This window comes from Nymphalis io, chromosome 16 (assembly GCF_905147045.1).
Source record: "Nymphalis io chromosome 16, ilAglIoxx1.1, whole genome shotgun sequence".
Lineage (NCBI taxonomy): Eukaryota > Metazoa > Arthropoda > Insecta > Lepidoptera > Nymphalidae > Nymphalis > Nymphalis io.
In genome coordinates, this window is record NC_065903.1 from 7,856,862 (window position 1) to 7,882,679 (window position 25,818).

The 25,818-nt window shown below is 29.7% G+C and overlaps 1 protein-coding gene across 1 annotated transcript in view; it reads left to right on the forward strand.

The window, feature by feature from the left end:
* LOC126774210 (heparan sulfate 2-O-sulfotransferase pipe) overlaps positions 1-25,818 on the forward strand; it is a 61,483-nt gene that overhangs the window by 6,167 nt on the left and 29,498 nt on the right. Inside the window, exon 3 of the mRNA XM_050495624.1 lies at positions 24,936-25,072. Coding sequence (XP_050351581.1) covers positions 24,936-25,072 — 137 coding nt within the window. The remainder of the gene's footprint in view (positions 1-24,935; positions 25,073-25,818) is intronic.

Consider the following 25,818-nt stretch of genomic DNA (forward strand, 5'->3'; position numbering starts at 1 on the left):
TACTCGGTATTTAAAGTATTTAACGGCCTGTAAATTGTACATTGCAATGTGCAGAGGACTCCTTTTTATTAAGGGGTAGGCTGGAGCTCATCATTCATTTTTCATTCATCATTATTTGGCAACATATTTCCTGTTTCTGCTTAAATTGTCATACGAGAATAATTAAAACTGCTTAGAATTCGATCAGTTTTGCACTGCTCTAATATTTGTACTATCTTTTAACTTTGTTGGTTCAAGTACTTATTCGAAATAATTGTTTGATTTAATGTAATACTAACCTAACTGCTTGCAAAGTAAATAAAAAAAATCTGCTCGAATAGGTAGTAGTAGCAACAAGGTAGGTTATACTCCTAGGGTCTCTATAGGAAGGTTTGGAACTTATATAGTAGTATATCAAAATAAAATTGGTACTTAATATAAAATAATTCACATCTTGTAATTTTTTTTAAAAAAACTTATATATATTATAACGTTATGGTAACTTTAGTGTTTACTTTTTCGAAATAATTTTTTTTTTATGTAATTCTAATTTATATCGGTGCGATGAAAGTTGACTGTTCGTTTTCTATTAAGACGTTATAACTTTCTACGTGTATTCGCGTTCGACCACGTTAATGACATGTACGGGTCTCGAATATCATTGGGATGCGATGCGCGTTGGCCCGTTAAGTCTGACTTACTTGATGATACGTCCATCAAAATTTATGTAGACATTTTGTTGCGTATGCCATATTGACTTGTTTAACAATGATAGTAGTATCCATTCTTATATAAGCCATCAAATAAAAAAGCTCACCTCACTCAGTGGATGGATGGCTTAAGTATGGGACAATTCAAGTCCATGTTAATTCTCAGTAAACATAGTCAAGCTTACTTGATTAAACGGTCTGAAATAGTCGGTGGTACTCAATGTATCGCCGCCATTCGGTGGCCACATTTATTTTGTTCCATCAATTGATATTATTCTATGTTTAAATTCGTAATTTCTTTACCAAATTATTTTAAGTAAGGAATAAAATTAAAGAACCTCTTGGTAATAACAAATGCATGAAATTAAACGTGACTTTAGCAGGCTTAAGCGGAATTTACGCTTATAAATAAACTATTGTAAAGAAAGTGGCGCGTGTAACTCGGAAGAATTATCAGCTAAGGTATCGAGATCTGGGGTAGGAATCGATTTTACGCGAAAGCGTGTTATCGATAACGGGTTCTTCTATTGAATCGGAAATAGATTTAAAGGTTTTATTCGTTTTAAGATTATCGCGGTCACAATACGGAAAATAGAATCGACTGATTTGGTTAATTTACCGGTTCTTACCCTGAGCAACGATTCAAGTAACGATTGGCTTTACGACTTTTTACTTGTCTATTTCGTCTTATTATAAAAACACTTGTCGTATAGGATATTTCTAAGCTATAATACTGTAGTTATATATAACTATTATTTACAGCGAGTACATAAGTAAGTATACTTATACAAATCAATATTAAAAGCTAAAATTTTTCCATCTCATAGATAGTTGAATCTTTATTTCAAATAACAATAAAAAAAACATTTAACTGCAACATTTTCAAATTATTGTTATTGATTATATTCTACAGTTTAAATATTTACATATAAATAGCATATTATCTGATTCGGAAATGTCTTCCGTTTTGTAATGTAGCATCATAGCGAGAGTATCATTGATTAGCAAAGCCTACGCATTGATTTATCTCCGAGTTCCTTAGAATTAAATTCACTTAGCTTTTATAACTAAGAATTGAGAACAATAAATTTTCCACAACATACATAATTTATTTTATTATTATATAACTACTCGTATATTACTTAATCAAGAAATCTTATTCTCTGTATTATATTTTAACTTTTCTTTAAAATTTTACTTCGGGTTTTGTTAAATTTTAACGTTTATCTAAACACTTTCTAGTATTTTTTCCCATGTTTAATATAATATAAGCCACGGTGTAATTACAATTTTAATCAAGTATTTAATTTTATCAAAATTATATGTCAGGTAAATTTTAGTTAAATTTATAGTGATAAAATGACAAATGTGAATTTACAGACTATTTATTTATCCGCCATGGCGGATTAGTAAATTGGCCACCTGATGGTACTAAAGTGATCACCTACGCCCATAGATATTGGCATTGTAAGATATGTTAACCATCGTTTACATCGCCAAACACAACAATACCAAGTTCCGCTGTTTTGCGGTAGAATATCTGACGAGTGGGTGGTACCTACCCAGACGAGCTTGCACAAAGCCCTACCACCAGTCGATACGAAAATCTTTACAACATGACTATCGGGATGATCTATATTATTCCCTGTCCTTTTATCAGTGTACGCAAAGCTAAATGACCTAGCAAACAATCACTGATTTATCTTGAAACGTCTATTTTACTTTCCGACCGGACGAGCCTACTGTTACTGCGCAAGTAATTGTCTAGTAACTGACACATCTAGATAAGTGCAAGACAATGGTTTTCCATGGAAAACCCGAGGCATCTTTTGCTATGCAGTATGACCCTATAAAATTGATATAAGAACAATTTCTTTTAAGGCTTTGCTTTAGTTCCAGTGTTACATCGAGGCTTAAGCATAAGGCTGTTTTCCTGTACTTCTTCTTTGTCTTGCTCATTTATATGTATCATTTTGTTTGTAAAATTCTTAGTAAAAGGGTTTTGTCGGTTAGTCTGATAATAAAAACAATCGATTCAATTGTAATGGAACACACATTTATACTTTGCACGTACGAACAGTAAAATTGCTAATCTTCAAGTTCATGATTCCGCGTGAATTAAATGCTTTGAAATCGAATTAAAATTTGCGCTTGAGAACATTTTCATACGTTAAATGACGATAATAATTTAATTAAACAGACAGAGGTTGTACCATATTTTTTATTATATAGTAAAAATATTCATAAATTATAAACGATTATCGTATCGGATGCAGTAAATAAGCCTCCGATGTGATATGGACATCGCAACGTACGAATAGATAATCTGTAGTAGGCGTTAATCAGAGCGTAAGTAAACATATTAAGCCATTTAGGTGCTAAGTTAATGACTATTAAGAAACCGCTTGACAATGGGGCGGTATATCTCGTTATTTCCAGTAAATTTACTATTACGGTATTCGTAACTGTTATATGCAAAATATGAGTTTCTATTTAATTTGCATTCATTATCGAATGTGTAAATTTAAATATAATATTATCTAATTACAGTCTTAACATCGTCTACCAGGAATGATCTTCTTTTGGTTTCGGTCTAAAAATATTTTAAGTTTTTTTTATTGAAGGAATGTAATCATGAGTCTATAATAAAATATACTCATTAAATTGATTTGAAGTCAATATGAAGTCAATGTTGGCATATCTTTTCGGGGACCACAAAACTTTATTAAAATACTAACTTTGAAACTAATACTTCCAAATGATAATATGAATAATTCATCATTCATTCTTTAGAAAAAAAAAATTATGAAAATTTTCATAACAAATGCGTTTGTTAAGTGTTAAGACATTGATTGAAAATCGTACTGCAAAGCCCTACATACAAGAACAGTGCATTACATTCCAAAGCGTATTGAATTATAAAAGCTTTTTACCTTTTTGAAATAAGCTGTAACGCGCTGTATATATTCTTGCGAGTAGATATGTACTAGTTTTTAATCAAATTTTGTTTGTATTTGAGCGCCACAATGCGTATTGAAAATGTAGTTACTGCCTTATTAACTATTTAGTACGGCTTTGAGGTCGTTTGATCTTGAATATAATGGAAAGGCATTTGATTAAGTATTATTATTAGACCTTTATATTTTAAATTGGTTTATTAAATTTACATATTATCTAACTAAAAAGGAATATCATTTCACGTCTGAATTTAATTGTTAAAGAAGAAAAGACATAAAACATAATAATATATTTTGTCGTTACTTTTGTTGTCAACAAATTTATATAAAAGCATATAAATGCTATGTTTATTAAGTATTAATTTAAGCATCGTGCTACATTAAATTAAATTACTTAGATTTGTATTTGACACGGCAATCACGTAATGTTTTTTATATTCAATACGTGATGAAGTTCATTGGGTCTAGCTTCGAATCCACGACCCCATTATATTTTGGCACGTATGTTCATGGAATTTAGTTATTACCACTTACGACACAACTACCGCATGTGTCTTTAAAAAGAAAGTGACAACGCTGCCCTTCTTTATTTCAAATTCCACTTAACTTTTAACATATTAGATTAGGTTTTTTCTTTCGACAGCTACTTATACTGTGACTGTCACATACTCGTAAGAATAATTACAAGCGATATCTTAAAGAACCTCGTACCACCGTACTTAATGGTAGGAGGTTTTGCAAGCCTGTGTGGGTTAGTACCACCCACTTATTACATGTTATAGCGCCAAGTAGCAATACTTTGTATTATTGTATTCGATTTCGAGTGCTATTGAGCCAGTGTAATAAGAGATAGATCATTTCAGTTTCCAAGATTGACGCATTGACGATGTACTCAAAAGAGATGATTAGTATTTCTTATAGTGTCACATCGATGGGCGTTGGTGATCACTCTCCAACAGGTGACCCATTTGCCCGTGCGCCTACCAATTTTGCATAAGAAAACAATTTCGGAACCAAATACATAAATATCAAGTAATGAACCTACTCAGTATTCTTTTTTAAATTAAATTGACGATAGTAGTAAAAAAGGCAACCTAGATCGTACATATCAAACGTCTTGTCAGACTTATGTATATTGTAATTATAAAAAGAAGCTGAGCACAAGCAATAACACAAAAAAACTAATAGTTTTACAAGATAAGTTATGAGAGGCGACAGGATATTAAATTATCTTGTTTTCTCTTACAGTGTCGGTTAATTTAGTGATTAAAACGTGCCCACTATATGTGAATTTTAATTGATATGTTTTTACGTAGATATAATTTATGTATGAGCCATACTGTGAATGAGACAGTGTAATACAGGTACATGGGACATAACAACTAGAAAGGGATAATTAATATTTCACAGTGTCAATGTTTATGAGCGTTCGTGACTACTTACCATCAGGTGATCCATTAGCCAATCTACCTACCATTATGAAATAAAAAGATAAATTCAAAAGTTTGAAAAGTTCAGTCAACGTTTTACTTCATTAATAAATAATTATAACCTTTGTTATTTTAAAGACTTTTTTTGTGATTTGAATTTTATTTTTCTTACATATGTTAATTGACGGGCCGGATGGCGTGGTTGGTAGATACTTGCCTTTCACTCCGAAGGTTGTGGGTTCGATTCGGACCCAGGTCAGACATTTGTGTGCATGAACATGTCTGTTTTTCATGAGTCTGGGTGTAATTATATATATATATAATTATGTATTTACAAAAGAAAAGTAGTATATCAGTTGTATGGTTCCCATAATACAAGCTCTGCTTAGCTTGGGATCAGATGGCCGTGTGTGAATAATGTCCCAGGATATTAAATAATGTTTTTGTATAAAACTTGTATTGTCAAAGATTTTTGACGATCCTAAATAATTAAGTTAAGTAACAATAGGCTTGTGCCATTTTATTACAGCAAAGGCAAATATAGGTAATTATGACAAAAGTTAATGTTTGGAGGTGAGCTACAAACAGAAATGTTAATCACAAATACATACATAACTATACATATAGCTATTAACATTATTTTTTTCGCTTAATAGCATTATTTGCACACTTTTAAGGCAAACATAATGCAGCGCATTAATATTTTATGAGCTGTGACCCAGAACTTGAGATTTCTAATCTAGTAGTTAACCCAAGCAACACCGTATTGTATGGTAATAAATTGGAACCGTAAGAATACAACAGACATATTCATTTATAAAGACGAGACAGACTTGCTAAATTGCTAAGAAAATATTTAAAAAAAAGTATTAAAGTTTGATTAATTATACACATTTAATATGATAAAAAATAGGCTCGATCGATATCGTGATCCATAGACAAGTGACAGTTAAAGAAATCATTAGGAATGCTCGTTGGTTTCACGTATGAATGTTTTTATTCAGCGTGCTTGAATAACAATATTTTTATACAGTTGTTGTCCTCCAGACCAATTCGGCCACGGCGGCCAATCTCAAGAGAGATTAGTCAACTGCGTAGGAGATATTATAGTGTTCAAGTGTGTGCGCAAACACAGGTGCACTCTCTATTCCCTAACTCTCATAATCCGATGGGACGGCAATCCGACGCGACCGGAAAGAGTTCAGGCGCAGGACCAACGGCTTTACGTCTTTTCCGAGGCACGGGAGTGTACACACTTCCAACTTTCAGACTCTGGGCTGCTACTGAGAATTTTCTGACAGAAAAACCCAATAACTTTTTATTGGCCCGACCTGAGAATTGAACCCGGGACCTCCGGGTCTGCGGCCTTACATCAAGCCACTAACTACTAACCCAACGAGGCAGTCAAATTTATAAATATAACATAATGTGTAAATAGTTCCATTGAGAGTATAGAAGTAGTGAAAGTGAAAAGTGTATACATCAAAAGATGTTTACAAATGATAATCGCTGCCATGTCAGACAACTTGACTGACACTTAGCTATTGAATGCGTAACCATTGATAACTTGATGTCAAAATAACGAGGTATTTAAAGCGGTATATTAATGTACGCACACGTTGTTAACAAAGGAATAAGTAAAGATTATTAGAATAAGTCACATTACTTAATTTGTAACAAAAAAATCTTATCTCATTTTCAAGTGTGGACAAAAGTACGGATTAAGCTAAAAGTTAAAAAATCCTGCTAAAAAAAGTCTACGTTAATTTGATGTATCAAGACAACGGAAATAAAGGAAATCAAATTGAATATGATACTTACAATTAAATATATACCCGTGAGCGTCCCCGGGCGTACTACGTATTAAAGTAAATAATTATAACATAGTAATTGCGGGTTTATATAAAATAAATAATTAACATATTATCGACTATCGACGTTTAACACATTGGTACGACAAGCACACTTTCACATTTATTACATTATAATGATAGCAAGATTATTTAAATCTTTATTACTGTTTACGGTTATTGTTTCGGCCACATCATCATTGCATATCAAAGTCTTTGTCCTGACTGACTATCAAAATTCGGCTTAAACTATAAGACAAAGATCAATAAAAATAAAAGAGATTTCAATTTAGGGATCTTACTCTTTCAATATTTGATTGAACGGTAGGCTCTGCATCCCCAATTATCAATCAAGTTCTTCATCCAATGGACCCGTTGAAAGTGCTATTCTTTTTAGCACCCAAAGAAAAGTTAATAAATATTTTCACATGCCGATGTGTAATTAGACAAAGCGTGGCGCTGTAACGCCCTTATATAGATATATATGTATAACTTTCCGCGGGCGTATACGCGACGTTAAGTACAAGTTTTAAAAACAAGTCACGTGATTGAACAAACAAAGCAATTTAAATAAAGACTAATGAAGTGAAAAACGAGAAGCTTGCATACATATTAAATGCTAGTTGACCTCTCGTATAACAACGTTCTTATCCTACCATCTGTGCTTAGAACTCTAAATATTTATGCTGCAGCGAAGTGTAAATAGTTTGTACAACTAAATTGGCTTCATTAGCTTCTAATGATGCTTGAAAATTTTAATTAGTCATTTTAAAGTGTTACGTGCTTAGTTCATACCTCAAACATTAATACGTAACGGTTATTAAAAGGAGCTTTTATCTCAGTAATTTATGTAATGTTTTGACGGCGCTCGGCGCAACTATTTAGTTTCGCGAATAGAAGCTTCGTACGTGGCTCCATGTCACTGTCAGCTAACAAAAAACTAATGGATTCTCATTGAGCTGAGATGTTTTTCTCACTGTTTGATGACTTATAATACGTTGTATTTCGTTTTTGCCTTCCCTTACATAATTTTAAACAGATGTTAAACATAGTGTTGTTTTTTTTTTTATAAAGTAATGATAATAAAAATGTATGTATTTTATGTACGATTTTTTATGACGTATTTAATTGATCTTATCTTTGTATTCGTTAAACGAGGGACTTTATGTGTTTTTTTATTAATATCGTTTTCTACATTATTCGCTTTTACCTTTATTCCATATATCTGAGATCCATGTATACACTGTAAGGAAAATATCTTCTCAGAATTTTACTGCCAGCTGCCTGCCTGACGCCAAATCTTCTTATTTTCATTAAGTCGGCTCTAACGATAAGGATAACGATAGCCACGGACTTAGATGCGGTGCTTCTATTCTACTCTACCTGCAACCACGTACACTTATAACATTTTATCTAAAATACAAAAAATAAAATCTTAAAATACATATTTGTTTAAATTAAATTACAGGGAAAACTGACTTTTACCTTCTTAATATAAAGACATATATAACTTTTAGAATTCCCAATAGTATAGTTAGTATTTATATTAACTCTTAAGTTACTCGCGGACAACATGCGTATGACATGATTGAGGCCAAAAGGTTGCTTATTGAAATAAAACCGTCTTATGCGTTTGACATTTTAATAAATTTAAACGTTGCTTTTTGCCGCTGATCTATGCAGGAACATGTGACGATAAGTCTTCGTATCGAAATGACAGATTTACATAATATCTTACTCTGAACATTTTAGTTTTGTATTGATAAGCGATGTAACAGAGATCGATGTAGTTAGCTGACGCTAAATACTAATCTTACGAATGGACAAGTGACAATGTCAAATAAGCCGCATTATGTCAATGCGAACGTAGCTAATATATCCTCTTAAGCTCGTAATTACATTGGTTTACTTTGTCAATATTTTAGAATATTATCTTGTTACATATTGTACGGTATATTTGCGATGAATTGCGGTAAACTTTTGCTTTTAATTTTGGACAAGAAACTAATACTGATACTCTCGCTAATTGCGAATCTAAAAATAATTATCACAGCAAAATAAAAAAAATAAGTATTAATTTTTTATAAAAAGTTTCATATTTTTACGTTATATAACACTAAGGTGGTCTCATCGTATTTTATTATACCTTTACTGTCGATTAAACTTTCAAATTAAACACGTCATTGCGAATATTTCCAAAATCTTAAGAGTATAACAAACATTTTGGAATAAAATAAAACACTTTATTTGAATGGCAAATGTATCCGCCTAACTTTTTTTTATTTTAAGCAGACAAGCTTTCTTAATTAATTATTTAAAAAGCCTTTAAAGTAATAAAGTTAAGCGTTATCTCTTGTTAATAAAAAGTAAAATTAACGTCTTTTGAGCTTTCTGTGGAGGAAAAAAACTTACAATTATATTAATAAGTGTATATTTTATTTAACTGCATCGGATGGTAATACTTTTTATAATAATTTAATTATTATTTTGTAGAATATCATTGTTTTTTTCACAAAAAAAGTAAACTACCTTACCTCCTTAAAGAATAATATTTATATAATCAAACGAATACATTTTATAACTGAGATATAATTTAAAATAAAAAAAGTGCTGGTATTCTGTCCTTAAATAAAATGTTATATATCAGATTCTATTGAAACAGAATTTTTTGGCTCTTCCACTAAAATAAATTTAACAAAAAAAAATTAGTAAACCTTTAGTTTCTTAATCATAATTTAAACTGAACGGTCAGTTTATTAATATTTTACTAAAAAAAAGAAAAAGTGCTTTTTAAAATGTTATCTGTTAAAAAAAATCACTATATGTTTTGAAAAATATTGGACGCAGTACAATTGTAATTCAATGCGGCAATACATAAAACTATCAGAACGATCTGTTTTCATTAGATTTTGAATGTATTAACCAATTAACACTTAATTGGGTAATACTCCGCCTTGGGCACAGTTGAGCGCTACGCGAAAATGATTAAATATTCATTAAGAGCGATACCAAAAAACTGTTATGGGATTAGATTCGTAAACATGATATGAAATAGACCAATTAACACTATTGAAATACTTTAGCCAAACAACGGAACATTCAAACATTTTTTTTCTCCTTTTGCTTGACTTTTTTCATGTTCCTAATGTAACTTTTTGTGACTGTTCGCAATACGTAGAACTATTCTACTTTGTCAAAAAGTAATATTCAAATTTAGTGTTGTAATCATCCGGAGTAGATATATATTTTCGTATATTTTTTTTAATATTTCTATTTTCTTTTATTTATTACAAAACTTATCAACAAGGGTTTCATAACAACTTTGATTTAATGTCTTTTGTAATTTTGCATATGTAACATAACAGCTGAAATCGGCCGAAATGAATGAATTTGAATTTTTTTATACTTTTACAAAGTATAAAAAAAACAATATTATTTTTCCATTTTATACATTTTTTCATGACAACAAGGCATGGTTCCAGTATTCGTAATTCAAGATGCACATTGTTTTTTATTTATTTCAAGAAGGTGGAGCGAATAAGCAACCTGATGACCTGTATGGGCTCGTTTTCGTCCGCAGACACTGATACTTTAAGAAGTATAAACCATTGAATGCATTGTCAACGTGCCGCCAACCACGGGATCTAACGATAAGATGATATGTCCCTCGTGTCTGTAATTTCACTCGCGTACTTACCCTTCAAACCGGAACGGCAATACAAAGTATTACAGTTTAATTATACATAATTAATACATTGTATTATATTAATATTATATATAATTGTATGTTTTTTCACATGTAAAAACAACGAATCCGATTGATATGGATCTTATAATTTAAGTCGGTTGTTTTAGTGATTTCATAAGATATTTTGAATAAACATATGAGAAAAAAAGGCGAGGTGAGTGGTAAAATGTATTAGAACAGTCGAAGGGCGTAGGGACCTTTTGATACGATACATATTGTACCTCTTTGTTTGCAGTATGAGACACTAATTTTATTCATGGAGCTTTTCTTTTATAATTATCATAATAAAATAATGAGTGTTTCTTGCCGCTTCTTCTTAGATATATCTACATTCTCAAAACGTATTATATTTAAATACAATTAATACAAAACTCTTACGATGTTTGCGTTATGTTAAAACACTTAACATGAATGAACATAGGATATAACGTAACTCGCAAAACAGATTTTTTTAGTAGATCAAAAAGAAACAAAACAGTTTTAGAGGTAAGCTGAGCTTAGCATATTACAAACCAATTTACAAGTGATTTAAGTAACGGAAACATATTCGACTGTAATTTTAAATTTATTAAAATAAATCGAATAAGAAATGTTTGTTTGAATACGAAAGCGTGCACGTAATTGGCTGAAATAGCATTTTAACTATGTGACGTATACTTATTCTGTGTTACTATCTGTCTGAGAACACGTTCTAAATTTCTGTAAAGAAACGAGAAAGTTTGTTTTGTATTCGAATATTAAATTTATTAAATTCTGATTCGAAAACGCCTTTAAAATGTATCTATAAAGTATGACATAATTATCGCCGGTTCTGATTTAAGTGATCACACACGTTTATTGTGTTCGTTTTAAAAATATGTCAAGTTAAGTTTCAATGCTTTATATAAGACAAGATGTGCCAGGACATACAAATTATTATGGATTAGAGGGGATAGATATTTTTTAATTATTATTATTTAAAATCATTTTATCATAACACAGTAAAAAAGTGACAACTTGTAATCAGTAATACTACTATTTACTGTTATTTAATGTTTTTGTTCACGACAACATACGACATGTCAACAATTTGTAATATATTATCTGCCACTCCCATTTGGGATGCAATAGCAGTTGGAAGAGCAACATTACATATTTATATACTGATATATATATAATTATTAAACTTTAAAGTACATACTATATACAATTAAAGCCATGTTGCATTATTATTCAGCGTGTTTTATAAATTAATGTTTTGTAAATTCAATCTAAAACAATAGACAGAAGGATATTCCCATCACAGTTTGCTATTTAAAAGTAGATATTTATCTTGAAGAGACTTCATGGACATATGCCACCTTTGTGTTCAGTTTAACTTAAGGGAAAAATAATAAAGAAACCGTAGTGGTTCAAATATTTATTTCAGTCGTATAAAAGTCAGTCTGTCTTTCTGTGCGACGAAGCATGCGATTTCATCGTGAATTCTTTTCTTTTGAGCGAAGTGTTTGCGAGTGGAACGGACGGATGCTGCGTTACAATAGAGATCTATTGTTCGAAATTATTATGACATCAATGTCAACTAGATGCGCCTAATTGAATTTACAGTCAGAGATTCAAATTGTATAAGTTTTATTGTTTTACGAAAAATACACATCAGCGGACATAGTTATTCAATAAAATCGTCGAAATTATTAGACTTTTTTTATTTTATTTTTTTATTAATGTTTAATTTTATTTTTGACACCCATAAGTCTTGTCAGCTTGTTTAAGTGCTGTTTAAACTAACAAACATAAACTCTAGACAAACTAACATATATAATTAAAAGACACATCAAACCTTATAAAAAGAAAAACAAAGTAAAACAAAAATAATATACAGGTATATACAGGTAAAAATAATATTCACTAAATAAAGAAAAACAAAGCTACATTAATATTGTACGTATTATGAGCGTACAAACATATTTACAATATTAAATATAAATTATATTTTGTCAAATTAGCTTTCAAATCTAATTTTTTTAAACGTTAATTAGCTTTGATAGGAGATAATCTGTAGTTCGTTTTCCATAAATGTAGTTTGCTTTAAATGTGATTAGCTTGTGTCTTGTTATATAATATAGACCGTGTTGTGATTTTATGTGTTATTAAGTTTTTGTTGTAGTCGAAATAATTTTGACAAAGGTACTTTATAATATTCGAATACTTCTTCGTTGTCGTTTTAAATTCTTCAAAAATATCCTTGACGTTTTGGTGTTCAATTATTTTCTCTAAGGTAATTTTAAGTTGGCTTTTGTTATTATTGCTTTAAACATTGTGATATCCCCGCAATATTAACATTTTTCAATATACAGTTCCCACTATACTCATAATTATAAAACGCTATGTTATATATGTGCAAAATATTTTCTTAAACTTCATACCTTTTTAACTATTATTATTTAGCAACTTTATAATTATTGTTGTCTTAAAAATGTTAAGATAATACTTCTATTATGAATAAAATAATCTTAATTTGAAGTCTGATATAAGCAATAATAATTTTCATTATAAATCTTAACCTTTTTAACACAGACCCCGCATAACAGAACGCATAGGGAAAAGTAAGATATACTAAACCGATTTCATACGATAAAAAAACTTGATTGAACAACGTTGATTACAAACTAAGAGTAACTTTCATAAACACTTTAATAGTTATCTCACATTACGAACACACTTTGAGTGAAGATGATGTCATGCAATTTATCTAACTTCTCATCTTGCTCGTTGGAAAGTAAAAGTATATAGATTGGACAGTGTTAATTTGCAGTAGAATGGATTATAAGGCATTGAGCAAAACCCACGCCTTATCTCGCAAAGTGAGAGGATGAATTTGGGTTGTAAAGGTTGGGTTGTAACGCATTGCATCTTATGTAGAAAAAAATTCAATCAACAGTTTTGAAACTAACTTTTGTTAGTTAATAACTAACTACAAAATAAGTACATAATGAGGCAATACCAGGCAAATACGTAAAACAGTATGTAAGTTTCAGTTCCACATTACATGTTTATATAACTTTAATAGTAATAAGTTTATGACCCCAAACATATTTTTTTGTTTAAATTAATATATTTTTTCGAACTTTCGAAAAAAATTATTTTACATTTCAATATTCGCCTTATACGTTAAAATAATATTGCAATACTAAACGTTAGGAGACAAGTCTTTATTTATTTTTAAAAGGCTACACAGAGTATGTATAACGCGCTTAAAAAATGATATGACCGCTGCTCGGAAATAAAAGTTCCTATGCAAAGCGTTAGAAAGTAAACTGATTATGCAACAACATGACCTAGCCTAAAAAATTTAGTGGATTTTAAATAATATAAAAAAAATCCTTTCTATCCGGTCACGAGATTTTTTATTATCATTAATTAAATAAACATTTCCTTAATGTTTGGAATAATATAACCTTTATTGCATAACATTGGTGATATGTTTGTTCCTTTTTTAAATCTAGACTGTGTTGATTTAATATATCTTGCATAATGGTTATCATCATGTTTTATCTTGATGATTAATTTCGGTTGTTGATGTTTTTGTATGTGCTACGCGTAATGAATAGTTTATCTTGGAGCCCTTGCGGCTTGGCGTAAACCCGTATGGGTAGATACCATCCACTGATTTATTGACATAATGAAAAGTGATCCAATGTAAATTCAGGCACAAAGGAACATGGCATCTTAGGTTAGTGGCGTATTGGCACCTACCACTTCCATCAGTTGGATAGTATTGCCAGTTTGCTTGCCTATTTTAATAAAAATAAACAATCAACTGTTAAGTTACATACCGTTCCTGGGGGCTGTAATACGGAAGTGTAAAATTTTAAGTTTTAACTCATTAACTCATAATATTTTCAAATCATAAAAAATAAATCGATATTATAATACAATAGACTATCTATGTATCTGTCCGTCTGTTTTGTAATACATACCATACCATACCACACGACCGACGTCTTCTATTCATGCATTATTCAAATTAATTTAAATATGTATTAAAAATTCCAATATATCATAAAATATACAAAAAGTTTTTAATTGTTTATTAAACTTAGTATTTTTTGTTATTTTATAGAAAGTTATAATTTCTATATTTAATTATATTTTTTTGATTATTTGAACAATTAAATTAAAAAAATTGGAAATACTCTATTGGAGTTGGTTTTATTCGTTGTTGGTTAAAAGTTTTACGATAGACCACATTTTAATGTTGGGATTGACGGTCTCCATCTCAAATGCCGTTGAACCAGTTTCGGGTGGAAATCCAAGGTGAGCGGTAACCATTCAGGTTCCACGAAAATGAGGCGAGTCAAGGCTCTAGCTCAAAGAGCCCTGACACGCAAATGTGAGGAGGACCTGCACTCACCTCATCAGCAAGCCTGGTGACAGTGGACGTGATCCACCAACACCCCCACTTAAATTGCTGGATAGCAAGAAGTAGTACTTATATAGTAGTATATAGTACAGGCTGACGCTGTAGCTTACCGGACACTACTGTTTCAGTCACTTCCAACGTTACGAGATGGTAACAGAAATCCAAAAGAGTAAATGAAAATAACATATATATCATTATTTGATTAATTATTTTTGTTTGTTATTTTAATTAAACATAAAAATGATAATTCACTCACTCATCAAATGTCTAACTTAAAACATTCCGTTCCGGTTTGATGAGCGAGGGAGTCAATAGAAGTACAGGGAAAAAGGGTAAACAACAATTTAGATACTATTTTAAGACCTATGAAGGTATAATTAAAGGATTATATTTCTTACAATACCAATGCTTATGAGCGTAGGTGACCACATGATAAACTATATAGTCATTTGCCCGTCTTACTAAAAACAATAATAAAATATTGCCGGGACGTGTTGCGGTTACTTCTCCGAGGCAGAATAGTTGTTTTTATAACTTGTACAAACAAATTGTACGTGTGCGCAAATTAATGACACGAGCAATAATTACAAGGCTTAGAGGCAGCGAAACGACCGCTTGCATATCGCGGTTTTAGATCATGCTTGGGAAATTGCTCGTTGTTAAGTTTATAAATACAACGGGCTTTAAATAGGATAAGGTATCGTTTTAAATGGCTAACTGTGATTGACGTTGAGAGTAAACAAGTCGTCAAATTTCTCAACAATTAAGGATAAGAATGCGGATCGTATTCCACCACGTTATCCGAGATGCATTTCATTCATAATGTTTTAATTTTTCAACAGATCGCAATGTGTATTACCAAACAGCATAAAATATCTGGCGAACACCTGTATAAATGTAATGTAAAATGTAAATTTAAAGATATGGGGAAATTGGTATGTTCTTTATCGCCTTGTGTCGGATGAACATGGTTAGATGATATCGAGATCATAATCAAACTATTAAAATTTCTTATCTGACTTCATACAATCCGTGGACAAGAGTAATTGAATAAATCTTATACTGCTTGAAAAATCTTACAACCGTACTTACAAAATTCCAACTCTTACCAGTTGCAAAATCTCTAAAATATATAAAGATATTGTTCGATCCTTGGGTTTGGATCCCTTTGGGTTACTGTCGTTCTTGCTCCTAACACCAACTTTACGTTTAAATAGAAGGATAAATAGGAATATTAATAATTCCTTAGAAAACAGGCATTGCTATAATTCTGTTTAAAATATATCCGTTTAGATATTATTATTATATAATTTTATTGAACGACAAATGCATGATTTCACAAAACACAATCAAATAATTTCATTTCCTGTATAAAGTATGCAGATGAGACGGCAGTTTATGTAATGGTAAATAGTCACCTCTACCAATGGACCTTGACGCTGTAAGAGCTAGCAGTAATACAAACGCTCTCACTCGTGGACCCAAGTTGTTTGTTCTTCATCTCTACCAACCGGTTCACTCACCCTTTATAACAAACTACTAAACAATAATGTAGTGTTTACATTAAACTACTAGTAGTTTATTTATTGGAGGATATGCAATATTTACTCAGAAGAATCTGTATCGATTAGACAAATTAAAAGTTACCAGTAAAGTGACTATTGCTTAATCATCTAACAAAGACCCTAGCTTTGAAAATTAATTGTAAATAATATATCATATTTCCAATTTTATCAATCCGTGTCATGTATAAACCGTTTACTTTTATATAAATAGGTAATTCAATTGTGACAATTGTTTGTGCTAGCTTTGATATGAAAGCGCATCTTGTGTGGAAAGTGCATTCGCAACCCGTCGGTGTGGTCCGGTTGCACCCAACTTTCCAATCTCGTCTGAAGTTGGGCTTACAATTAATCAGAACTTTCTAGGTATCTGTACAGATTATTGACTTACTTAGATTTTACTGTATACCTAATTATACGACCGCAAAACACGACTGCGCTGATTCTTTTATACAATCATTAATAAATAACGAACATTTTTTAATTATAACTACTGACAGTTATAGTGATTTTCCATCAATTGATTACGAGGTCAATTTATGATTTATTCATACCATTCTTTTAAAAATAATGCATTTATTTAATTTGATTAACATAATTAAAATATTTTTACTTTTTTAAATCTATTCCCATAATAGGACGTGAGTACAATTGTACAATTGTACGTTTGTGTAATATTATTTTATAAGAAGTTATTTAAAGAGAGAAAAGGAACTTATATCATTACAAAGGTATTAAAAATAAGCAAAAGTAAATTAGTCAAACATAAAAAAATATATGAATTTTAAACATATGTGATACATGTAAATATTAATATACCTAAGGCATATAAAATGACTTGTAATATATATAAATAAAGTAAGTATGATTTAAGAGTAATAGTTTAAAGTAAGTTAGTACGCTGTGTAAACCAATAAAAAATTTACGATATAAACGTTTTACGTGGATCCTTATTCTACCCGTGCGAAGCCGGTTGGGATAGGCAGTATGATATATTATAATAAGACAGGACAAATAAGAATAAAATGCACTTAGATACATAATATTAGACTATATTTTCGATAGGCTTAATATATTTTACCCTAAACTTCCATTTTTTATACCTAACCACATTTGAGTTGTACTAACAACATATACTTGTATCATATAATAATAAAAGCTCAGTATAACTAATTGTATAATTTCGCTACAGTACCATTACTATGCTGACATCTATCATTGGCTCTATTTATTTACAAATGTAGAAATCAATGTAAATAACTTTTCGATATAAATTTTATCACAGGAAAGTAAATGAGATGCGAGACATTCGTAGCGAATCTAACTAACTGGGCTGAATATATGAATATTCTCCATAAATTAAATGTAATTAATGCAATAATCGATCACGATGACTAAATAACATCTATAGTCACGTGCTATATACGAATATAATATACGAACTAGTATCGCACCGGATAAATGTTCCACTCAGCTAAGATACTTTCCTTTCCAATGCAATATTTCGTATTGTGTGATAATAATACGCTAATAATTTTGCAGTACTTGGTCTGAATAATAAGTTCTATGAAATGAACATTTCGATGTGTTATGAAAAGTAGAAAGTGCATAAATCATAAACTCGTGCAATTTAGAATGTAACTGTTTTATGCCAGTGTTAGAACATCTAGATAACACCTGGTTGGAAATAACGAACAGTCGATTCACGGTTAATATATGCATATTAAGCCTTAGGTGCATACACTTACCAGCTGTAGTTTAACCGGTAGTATGGCTTTGTGCAGGCTCTTCTTGGTAGTTACCACCTACTCATCATTATTCTACCACTAAACAGCGCACATAGTATATAATAGCTATGTTCCGGTTTGAATGGGTATGGGCTAATGTAATTACAGGCACAAAGGACATAGCATCTTAGACCCTGTGGTTGGCGGGGCATCGATAGGGACGGTGACTAAAAACAAATGTTTCAAAATGATTTACTTCTTTCACAGTGGTTTATAATTCTTAATTTTTGTAAGAGGCTCGTTTAGTCACTTGCTTTTCTAAAATAAAAAAAAAAAACACATTTCTGAATGCACAACAAGACCCCAAATTGTGGCCATGAATCCAAGAGTAACTTTCACCTTAAAAATATTTTTTTACATTTAGTGGTACTTTACAGTAACTATATTCGTTTTATCGTAAATATTAATGACTCTTTTTCTACGTAGGTTCGTTCATGATCCTGCCAAAGGTAGTCATTTAACTACACTAGATTAATTATTGCAATTCAATAGAAATGCTGCCACCATTCTACAAGGTCACGATCAGTACAGTTGCTACTTTTAGTTTGTATATATAATGTAAATAATGGTACTCTATTATGTATGTAATATACATTTTTCATTTGAATATTTAGTCGGCCAATGTACTCACGTCCTAAATATGTTAACCGCATTAATCAAAGTATTGCAAGCGGATTAATGAGACACGGAGTTGTTAGATCATTCTATTGAAATGGATAAATGAAGCACGCGTCTTGTTTTATTACCTTCGCAGCTTCTTCGTGGGATGCATGTCAAGCTGGGAGATTGATGTCCGTTCAGATAATAGGTAGAATAGATCTGTTATTTTATAAAGCTACCAAAATATTATCGAAACTGAATTCTTAAAATACATTTAAAGGAAGTACGGAAAAAAAATAGTTTAAAAATGGGTAAAAGCATAGTTTTATATATATGTATTATAATTTATGTGCTTTTGTCATGCACATAAATATGTAAAATGTCCAAAAGAATTAAAAATATAAATATGTAAATAATATATAGCCGCATTTATAACAAAGATTAAAATTCTTCTCCAGTTTGAAGTGTCAAAATAAATAATAAATGAAATCACAACAAAAGGACAACAAATATATATAAGGCTTAAAGCTTTGATTGCAAATAGAATTGCAAATTTGTTCCACATTTCGAATTCAACTCGTAACTCGATAGGCACTAAACGTGTAAATAAATTAAATTTCTCCGTTTGCCTTTAAAGCTCAGCATTACTTCGAATTCCTAGATCATTTAGATAAATATGTATGAGTACTTATATAATAATAATAAAAAAACTTTATTCACCAAAAAGAAACAAAGACAAAATTAAGGTACAAAGCCATAAAAAAAAGAGTACATTCGCTCAAAAGTTTCAAACTAAAGTTAAGGATATCTCAATTTTTTTTTATTATCATTGATAGACATGGGAAAGATGATAAAAATAAGTAAAATAAATAATAAAAACTTTTAAAAAATCATGAAAACATCACAAGTATCAAAAGACTGCAAAAATTCTTCTTATTCAGTTGAATGGAGGTGATTTACCATTAAGTTTCAAGTTTTAAAATATGCAAAGTAACAGGTGGAGTGAAATTAAAGTTCGTAACTCCAATAATCGTTAACTTAAACTTAATTTGTGACTGATTAAATGAATAAATGGTACATACATAAATGTCGATAAAATGTAAAGTTGACAAACTGCAAGATTTAAAGTAAAGATTCATACGTGTACAATAAACTACACAAATTATATTATTTTTTTCTCGAAATATTCCTGATGTCAATTCCCAATTTAAAACGGTGCCAGTGAAAGCGTTAACGACATTTTTATTTATTGAAAAAATATTTTTATAGGCTAATTTGCATTTTATAACGTTTATTGTTCGCAAAATATTTGAAAATGTAATCGTAATTGTTTTCATCAATTCTTTGATAACTTGACTATCTTAAAATCAAATGATACAATATAAAGAAATTAACTCATACTTGACAGTATTGAAATATAAAGCTTTAGTTATATATAAATATATATATATATATATATATATATATATATTATAAGCTTATTCAAGAAACTAATGTAAAATATATATATATAAGCATTCACATTTAGGTAAAACAACGAAGCAGACTCCCAATTGTTTGATTTTCGTTGCATGACCATAGGCACGAGTAAAGTGCTCATTCATGTCGACGTCAGCTCACGTTTAGACACCGCAAGCCTAAAGTAGTAGTTTCACATAGAATTTAGTCCTATCTTGTGGTTAAAACACAAAATTTCACTAGTCTCACTTATAAAGCGGTGTATGTGTTTGTTTTAAAAATATATTAAATGTAAGAAAATAAACAACTTATGAATTATTCCTTTGATTAAAAATAAGCTGAATTCGATTTTATATTAACCACTAGTTCAGCAATTATTCGATGCCAGTCGCGCATTATCTATTGTATAGTAAAACCTTCGTATGCGTGAGCACTCCAAGACACCGAAGTTTCATCGCAATAGGATTAATGGTATAGGGATAAACAAAAAAAACATTGATTAACGCTTATCAGTTAAAAGTAAGATATATAAAGTTTAACACTAAAAATAGACAAATACATATGTATATGTATAAACACAGTGCATTTGTTTTCACATATATTTTTCTTTTTATAAGTCCGATGTAAAAATATGGCTAAGTACCTTATAGTGAGCCGTATTAACGGTAAATAGTGTTGCTTTTATCTTAAAAAGTGTGAAAAAAATCAAAAGCTGTCGATTACAATCGTTAATATTTTTATTACAGAAGTTGCAGTTAAATAAGCGATTGTTATTGTTATTGCCACATTTAAGCTGACTTACTCTACGTGACCTAAATGTGAAACCGTTATAAAAAGATAAATAACTTAAAATAGCCCTAACTGTTCTGTTTTAGCTGCAATACATATCGGTCAAATAAAAGTCGCTAAAACTGTAATGTAATTATTATTTATTTTCAAATACTACGAAATTGATTTTAATACTTTATTGCATAATCCACAAAATTAGAATAAATCAAACATTTCTATTACTTCGTATTTTATTTAGCAAATAAAATAGCGTGTAATGAGTCTTCATTTCCCTCCCAAATCTGCATGCAACTAAAAATTTTATTTATGCATGATATACAAATGTCAATATTATTGAGGACAGTGAAAGGATCGTTTCCATCGCAATGCATTTGATACAGTCGGTAAAAGGGAAAGGGGAAAATTAGCGCTCAAATGTGGCTCTCGTGGGAAAAGGGTTCTTAGCCTCGTTTTATAAGACGCCTTAACTGTCCTAATCATGGAGAAATCTACAATTTACGTACTTACTTATATTTAAATCAGGTTATTTAGAAAATGTATACATATTTTTTAAACATAAACATATAAATTTTTCCTTTTTTTTCTAAATTAACAAGATTAGGTTAGCTTAATTATAAAAGAATGAACGTCTGATACGTTAGAAGCTAAGTTTTCCTTATTAGAATTGCAACCGCAGTTAATTGTTCAATTAGTTATATGTTATTAAATATACAAACTTGAAATTCCGCAAAGACCCAACAAGAAAAGTTTGCAATTAAGTTGATACGTGACTTGTGTATTTATACATTTTAAACGAATCTGTGATGGATCGAATCCCTCTACTCTCTACTATTAGTTAATTGCTTACAGATCATCTTTTCTATAAATATGAAGGTTTTTTTTATAAAAACCTTATAACTATATTTAATGAAGATGCTTGGCTTTTATAAATATAACAAAATTTTAGAAACTATTGATAATTTCTTTACCGAGCATTAAAATTGTGTACAAGAATATATTTATTTTAAAAAATTGCGTTTTATTTAATACATACCTTGGGCAATAAACAAAATAAAATTATAATTAATATACATTTGTTAAACTTATATTTTAATCTTTCTTCTAATATTAATAATTAATTTATTTATATTATTTAAAGTATATATATTATAATGCACACACCTGCACTATAATATATATACTTTTTGTTTTAAACATATTTATCGTTGACAAAGTTGGAAATACTACTACTACTACCAAAACTTAAATGTTTTACTTTTTACGAAATATTTAAATGTCATTTTGAAAGACATAAACAATATCAATGTCCATCATCCTTAGACAAGATACAAAAAATAAAATGCAACATTCGCAGCAGTTCTCATGTCATAAATCTCTACAGAAATTGTGTTCGTAAAAAGTTTATTGCTACTAATGCGCCACTCCTACTTTCCTTTTTCGCTATTCTTGTTATTTATTTTATTTAAACAGAATTTCAGATTGCAGTTTATGTGGACTCATTCTAGTAACAAATAGAAGCATATGGTATTTAATTTACAAGTTCTACTAATAAGGAAAAATCGTGTTTTACCGATGATGTAATTTAACCAAAGACACATCACATACGGTAACATCGATTTACATTTTGTAATTATAAAATACGTTCAAGTTTTATAAGCACGAGGCTAAATTCGTTTCTTAATAAGTACAAGATTGTATGCATGCGTTATATAATCCCCTTAAAACTAAAAAAAAATACCTGTTATAGGTTATCATTTTAAAAAGTATTCATGTAACAACACATTCACATTCTAGAAAAATATATTTATGTGCAATCAATAGTGCATTACGATGCCATATCGAAATGATAAGTACATACTCAACTTCCTCGTGACCTTTTATAATATTAAAAAGATTACATACTTCTGATTACTTTTTATTCACAGTTAACTATCTTTTCTAGATATATAAATAAACACCGTTCACTAACTAACATTTATCAATTACCTATTAGGAAGTTTGTACTTAGTCAATATGACAGAAAAAAAAAATCTGTCATATTTCTGCACATCATGCAGAATCGAAATTACGATAATTTCCTCAAAACGTGACCACTTCGATAATGATCGACATACTTATCAAAATCTGAACATTATAAACATTCACGTTCAAAGAAATGTAACGTATATATTTGCTTTATTAATTTGTTAAAATATGATTTGAAGTACAATATATGTATACTTAACTACATTATGATAATAACATATATTTCATGTATCTTTTAGTGAGAATGAAGTAAGAAGTAGATATTGGAAATATTATATATTTAAACAAAAAAAAGTACTGACATTAAACATAATTAAATAATTTTCATAATTATTGTGAACTATTTATATTACCTATATAACCTCTCAAATAAAATAAAATTTTCATAGGCTTTCCTTTTATTCGAGAGTCTGGCGAGGTTAACAATGAAAGGCTTTATTTTTAGAATTTCTCCGGCAACATCGAGGTCTGTTATAATGGTCTCTGCATGCATAGTTATATAATCTACTCTATTTTAATGAATGCCTTTTATAATCTTTGTTTAATAAAATGTAATAAAATGTTTAATTTAGTCCACACAAGCACACACATGCCTACAGGTACATACAATTATGTACAGGCGCAAATGACATTGACAAATGTCATGTTTTTTACTTTTAAGAAAATTTGTGTCATAATTTTATTTAATTGTGTGAAATGAAAAGGATGTAAATGTAGATAAAGGCTGAACGACTGACATATTTTTGCCTATCTCCAGAGTCGAGAGTCAAGCACTTTATGAAGTACCTACTTTTTTGATGGTACCTAAAAACTTATTAATAGTATTATTTTGCTTCAATATTAAAGGGCATAATGATATGAGGATCCTGTTTTAAAGTTGGAAAAACTTGAAGCTATACACTGCGATACATGAAAGTTCAAATTTAATTAATTTAATTTAAATTCTTATACACGAAACATTTCTTTGGTATTTCAAGAATAATTTAAACGAATTAAGTATAATCCATAATTAAAAACAATATTTATTAAACAAGGTTAAAAAAATAATATATAATGATGATTACAATCAGATTGCAAATTGATAAAAGCCTTAATTAATACGTCCTTATACAATTTGCTTGCAGACACTAATAATAATTGCGTGTGACTTTATAAGAAGACCATGAAATCGTAACGACATCAATTTATTCAAGTGTAAAAACGGTTAATTATAAACAATTACATTAAAAAAGGTCGCTGAATAAATTTTGGATTAAACTAGTTTTTTAATGTAGAAGTGTTATATTTGTATTTGAAATATTACTTTTAATTCTATCTTTCTTTATTTTAGGTCCCTATTCATTAATTCATTTAATATAAGAGATAACTCTTATGAGAAATAAACAAATTACAACAAATCAGTATAAATCACTTTATTTAATGAGTTATTTCGTCAGTTCCACAGTGGTGTAACTCAAAATACTAATCTTTACTCTACTTTACCTACTATTTCCTTTTATTGTTTTCATTTATTTTATAACAGCTTATTATATTTTTTGTATATGATTAAAATTAAGCTTAAATTATAAAAAGTTAGTAATAATATTCTGTAAGGTTCAGGTTCGGGTTGGTTTAAATAACATTATAAAATATTTACAGGACGAGCGAGCTAGTAGCGCTGGTGGCGGTTTCCTGTACATTGTTCCTGTTCCTACACACGCGAGACCTTAGTACCAAGCTCCGACGCATGCAACGACTTAACGATGACGTTACTGCTTTCAACCATCTCACAGACAGTAAGTTTTTTTTTGTAATATTATATGCTTTCATGCCTTACGCTGTACAATCGTAATATTTAAATAATGAGTCCGTAAAACTCTTTCATAACTAATTTTAGATTTAATGAGTGGATAAATGATCGTTTCCTTAAAATCTAACAAATTAAAAAAACCATACATAACAAAACATACATCTTCAAATTCTGAAGCTGGGTTGAATGTTTAATACTTTTGTTTGAATTTTGTTTTTATAAATTATTTTAATTCTACAACCTAAGTACATCATTATTAAAATTGTTACTAGTTTCGAAAGATTTAAATTTTGATACATATATACTATTATATATTATATTTGATACATAATACTATTGAAACTTATATTTATATAACTATATTTTAAAGTTGGAGAGTTTGTATGTATTAACGCTATGGACCAGACCGCTTGGAATAATTATTGTGCATTAAATAGTTAATTTATTAAGGAAAGGCTATATAATTTAACACTAGAGCAATAACATGAATACCTGTAACCATAAACGCGAACCACTACGGCTTTATAACTTATATACGACCGTAGCAATCATAAACGTTAACCAATCTAGCAAATTGTATGAATTATCACTCAAACTTATTACAGGATTAAGTAGCTCAGTCAATACTAATTGTAACAATAATGAGTAGTTGTTATGTAAATCTTTATATTTCTTATAAAGACTATCTAAATATTTGATATAATAACATAAAAATTTGCTTCCGTAATAAAA